Genomic DNA, 5503 nt, shown 5'->3' on the forward strand with positions numbered 1-5503 from the left:
TTACATGTGTGTTGAGATTGATGGTCGGTGGACTACGTCCTACGTACAGAAGTACATTTTATGTACGAAGTCTTTTTCAAAGCTCTATGTCTCAGGTGCTACTTGTTTCGGGGTATTATTATGTTCTGGGGTACGAGTCCTACTCATACCAGGGTACTATAATGTGCCAAAAGTACTATCATGTACAAAGTCTTCGTTTGACACTATTGTGTGTCGGTTAAGGGAGCGTACGAGAGTACTTTATTAGTATTTCCCCATACTTTTATTCTGAAGAGCTTTGGAGTCATCGTTTCTTTTATGAAGTGATCGGACGAGCTTCATGTGTCAGCGTTTCCTTTCACGAAGTAATTGAGGGAACTTCGTTGACTGCCTAATAAAGTGTGTCAGTACTAGATCACTACCAGGTATGTTTGATGTTGTATTGTCGGATAGGGTGAGTCTGGGGGTAAAATACCTCATGGTGTCAGACCACTGCTAGGCACAATTATCTAGATAACTACCCCTGACTTAACTGTCTTGTGGTTTTTACGAACGGAGGTTCGAGGTGAAACTTATTCCATTCCCCTCATTTGATGTCTTTATTGATCCTCGTTTGCTGTCGGGGAATTTCCGAAGCAGCGTCATCAGTTTGTTGTTCATATTGATCCTTTAGGCTAGATCTTGTAAGATCATTGTATAGGATCAGTACGTGGGGATCGACGGGATGGGATAGATTGTTTTATGGATATGGTATATCTGTGTTAATGATAATAGTGGTTTTGCAGGTTTGAGATATACATTATTATCACATTGTGGGAATGAAAACCCTATGTATCTCACCAGGTTTCCCAACCTGACCCACTTAATTTATATGCATCACAGGTAGCAATGTAAGACTACTGAAGACTCGAGTATGATGTTGAGAGAAGACATGCAATAGAGTTCAGGACCGCTAGGTCTTTATGCTGTAACATATGTTGTGTATCAGTTATGACATCCCTATAGTTGTATTATTTTGAGACAATATTTTGTACTCAAATTGTTTTAATATACTGAGAATTTCCGCAATAAAAGATATTATGATTTTTAAAGCGTAAAGAATTTTTTTTTTCGGTTCTGAAAATTGGGGATGTCACAAATTTCTTCCTACCATCCTCCTACTCATGTCAAAAGATGACATTTGTCACATTTAATTTTTCTTAATAATATTTTAATCCACTCGTCAACATTTAACATGGATAGGAGGATAAGTATGAGAAAATTGTTCAAAATCAAAATAATTAGCAACTTCAGATTAGCCGACCATAGATCTTGAAATTTAAAGGGTCCAGATCAATTCTTGTTTCTCAACCTTTTTGGTGTGTGTGTATTTCTCGTTACCTTGAACGCCTTTGATTCAGAAAGATCCTAGAGGTGCTCCTCATCAGTAAAACCCATTTTAAAGAAAAATCCATGTAATTTGATCGGGTGCACATTGATACTAATTTGAAATATTGATTCGGATTTGGGACTGATTCTATACATTTGGTTGTATGGAAATAAAGTTTTCTTACTCAATAATAATACAACATTGTACTACTAAAGAAACAACAATCAATAAAACAATATTATGCATGTTCATTCCAGATAATCCGTCGGATTCAAGACAAAGGTAATATATCGGATAAAGTTTACAATGTTATGTAAGATTGTTTACACTACGTACAAGTTGCCATGAATCTTACTGAAGTTTCTAACAACGAAAATACAGGGAAAAAAATTAATGATCGCCTTGTAATACAAAACCATTGGGAATCGTTCTAAGGATTTGGAACCTTATTTGCGTTCCAGATAACAAGTATAATAAATCTTTTTCTTAAAATCGTATTAAGAATTCACGTGAAAACTAACATGTTATGACGAATCCATAACCTTCTTCGAAATGAAGTTTAAAGGTCAACTCCGTAATTTTTTCAGAAGTTTATGTAACGTAGGTCTGGTAGGAGTTGGGTCACTATATATATAGGTGGGGACCATACAAATGATTTTTGACCAGTTTTATTCGGGTAACCCGTCTAAAATCGGAATGTTTTCCGGAAAAAATGATTAATTTAAAAAAATTTAGTTATTTTCGTAGATAATACGTACAAAAATGGTTAGTTCTATATATATTCCTAAATTTTAATAGCCTTTATGACAGAAATTAACAATTAATAATTGCTTAGCAGCCTTAGAATAAGGTTCCCACAACAATATATTTTATAACAATGTAGCCATAGGAAATTATATTTTAATAGAGGATGAGAATACTATAGTTTATAAATAATTGAATATGTAGTATCCACAATCACATGCGAATAAAATAATTAGAATGAATAAATTGCAACTGTTCATCTATCTTCATCTCTAGTTAAAGTGCCAAGGATTGCTTAATTACACCCACATCAAGACATATTTCTCTCCAATAAAACATATTGACCCATTTTTTATTTATCTCCCATGACACTGAAATCTTGGAATATCTAAAAATATAATAAAATAAAATTTCAAATTCAGGAAGTTTTTAAAAATTGCTTCTTTTGGTATCTTTAGCCGCACTGTATGCAAATCTTGGAGTTTTACAAAAACACCTGCTCACAGTAAAGACAAATTTTGTTAGGCGACATTTCTCTCTTTAATTACTTATTGATTATTGTCTTATCATCACCCTGTGCTGCCACACCATGGAGCCAAGTTCCGGCGGTGCTCCTCCACCCTTTCTATCTCTCTCCGTCTGAAAACTGTCGTGCATTCGGGTAGCTCACCAAGATCAGCAAAAAACGACTCTTCATCTTCTCTAATTGAAAAAATCATTGCCATGTCGCTGTCTTCAACTACATCCCTAGCCATCAAAGGACTTTCTAGCATGGTTGATGATGTGGAGTCCAAGTCTGAGAACCACCCATATTGGTCCGAAAATGGTCCACATGATCCAACCTCGAGACTTGAGAACTTCTGCTCAGGCTCAAGCTGATCAGGCTCCGATTGTGTAATAAGAATTGGTGTTTCTTCTTCCAGTTGGTCATCTGTAATGGAAGTTTCTGCTTCAGTGGTTGGAGTGGAGGCGCTTGGAGGTGATGCGGGTGGTGGGTTGTGGTGGGGATGGTGATTATGGTTTCTAGAAGCCGGCCATGGGTGGTTGTGTTCACATGAATATGTCACCATCACCATAGTAGGGTCCGTCCGGCTTCTTTCTACTTGTTTTCTTGCTGGACATCCTTTGGAACTACTACACCTATAATAGCCCCTGTAAAAACAAAAAATAATGGAGGTTTGTTAATATTGTAATTGAACTAAATTGAAGATATATAACCACTTTGCGTAAATCATATCGCCTAGTATGAGTATTTTTACATGCAATTGTATTTTCCAAATTTAAAACTGTAGATTTCTAGAAAGCTTCAATCCGAAATTAATGTCGCTGTAAATGAGGTATGGTCTTGTAACAAGCTATTTACAGAAGAAAGAAATGCAAACTTTCAGTTCATGATGATAATATTTATGACAATGGATTTAATTAATAAAAAAAATACACATTAAAAGCAATATGATAAATATAATATTTTACTATAATTTTCTTGAATAATTATCAATATAAAATTCATGTTGTGTTTGGTTGACAAAAAAGATAGTTTCTTTATTGAGAGAAAATACAACGGAAGATAGAATATAAAAATACATAATTAAATTCGTGATGATAAAATTTAAAATGAAGACAATGAATTTTATTGATCACAATTTTCACAATTTATTGTCATATTTTAATTTTGTTATCAATATACTCATCGATCTTTTGATGAATACATTTTATATATAAAAAACGTCACCATGCTAGAAGAAATAAAATTGGCACTCCAATCTAAGATGATATTATTTAAAGTTATGACCAGGAAATGAATTTAAAGATTTTACTGGAGAATGATATAATTAAAAGTATACTGCAATTTTCCTTTTGAATGATTATCAATTTAAAAATCAGGTTTGATTAGTTCAACGTCAGATTTTAGTAGCTAAATGATATAATGAAAGGTTTACTGCATTATTTTTAAATGATTTGATCCGATTCATGTTTTCACACTCGATTTACAAATATATATTCTGATCAGGTTACTCGATCCTAAAGAAAAAAAATTTAATATAACTCAACTGACTAACAACTTAGTTTAGGAAAGAAATTTCTTTTAACAAAAAATGTAGAAACTGTAAATACCTGGGGTAAGGAGATCCTTTGATGGGTTTCTGGCCGTACTTTCTCCAAGCCCAAGAATCAGACGGCGGAGCATTAGTCTCACCCTTAAGCCGAGATCCTTCAACGTCTTTGATCGGCACTTGAACCACTCTTTTATGTGTCCCTCGTCTACTGTAAACTCCAACAATTAACGTATGTCTTACAAGTATTGTAACTCATCCATATCTTGCAAATTGTTGGCTCTTTTTTTCTTGAGGAATTAAATTATGTTTGTATGTGTTTTGTGCTAGAATTTGACTCACCTTCTTTTAGGAGAGGAAGTAGATGTTGCCTTGGTGTCGTAGAACAGAGTTGAGGGCGGCGGCTCATCACTGTTTTCCGGTGAGTTTTGATTGTCTTCTTGATGGAGGGTGAACGGATGAAAGCCTACTTCCATGATGTATTAACTCCAGGTGTTTCTTGACAGATCCGCCACCTTTTCTTAGCGCCTTTATGTATATAAATCTATATGCATATACAGTTACTATCGCTAGCTGATGGCTAAAATGAATCGATGGCAGAAGTTTCTTTTGGAGAGAGAAAGAGAGAGATGGAGGAAGGTGATTGAAAGAATGGGGATGATCCGAAGAAATATATGGGGTCCGAAATGTTGACAGATGGGCAATTGAATAGTATATAAGGGACGTGCAGGCAAATGTGAAAATAAAGCCAAATCCTAAAAGAGCATTTCATTTCATTAATTCCAATAATACATACTTCATCATCATAAAAGAAACTAGTGCATTAGATTAAAATTACTTGCTTGTTTATTAAATGTATTTTTATTAATAAAAGAAATTTGAATACACACATTAATACCATTTTAATATATTACAATTAACTTTGACATAAAAACTGTTATATAAGTTGTAATTTTTTTTACCATACATTGTTAGGATATGCACAACCCTTCCAACTCTTTAAAGTTTAAGTTAAATATAATGTCACATCAATTTACTCTCCATGGAATACTATAATTTTTTTCTAAAATTCATTAAACTTTAAAAAATTCAACAGGACATATTTATACAATCTAATAATGCACATTTAATCAATAATTTTTTTTACTATTAAAGAGTTCAATGATTATTGAACTCTATATCTATCGAACGTCAATATTGTTAGAGTTTATGTGTATTTACGTTATCCTCTTTTGTATTATATATGCTTATTTTTATTTGTTGCATATTGGCCCAAACGTATATTATACGTCATGCACATGTCATGTATTATCATGGTATTTATATCCTTTGAATAAGAGAAGACAATTATGGAAAA

At 33.5% G+C, this 5503-nt stretch overlaps 1 protein-coding gene across 2 annotated transcripts; it reads right to left on the reverse strand.

Moving 5' to 3' along the window:
- Positions 1-2296: 2296 nt before the first annotated feature.
- Positions 2297-4827, reverse strand: LOC145125358 (putative WRKY transcription factor 65). Of its 2 annotated transcripts, none has more exons than XM_079060818.1 (3): positions 4489-4827; positions 4208-4354; positions 2297-3244 (listed from the first exon to the last, which is right to left on the reverse strand). In XM_079060818.1, exons 1-3 carry the CDS (start codon positions 4620-4622, stop codon positions 2662-2664), a joined length of 864 nt encoding a protein of 287 aa, XP_078916944.1. In that variant the 5' UTR covers positions 4623-4827; the 3' UTR covers positions 2297-2661. The 2 variants fall into 2 exon arrangements, with proteins under 2 accessions (XP_078916944.1, XP_078916943.1); XM_079060817.1 differs by having other exon boundaries at positions 4208-4357.
- Positions 4828-5503: the final 676 nt, after the last annotated feature.

This window comes from Lactuca virosa, chromosome 7 (genome assembly GCF_052849685.1).
Source record: "Lactuca virosa cultivar CGN04683 chromosome 7, Lactuca_virosa_CGN04683_v6, whole genome shotgun sequence".
In the NCBI taxonomy this organism is placed as follows: Eukaryota; Viridiplantae; Streptophyta; class Magnoliopsida; order Asterales; family Asteraceae; genus Lactuca; species Lactuca virosa.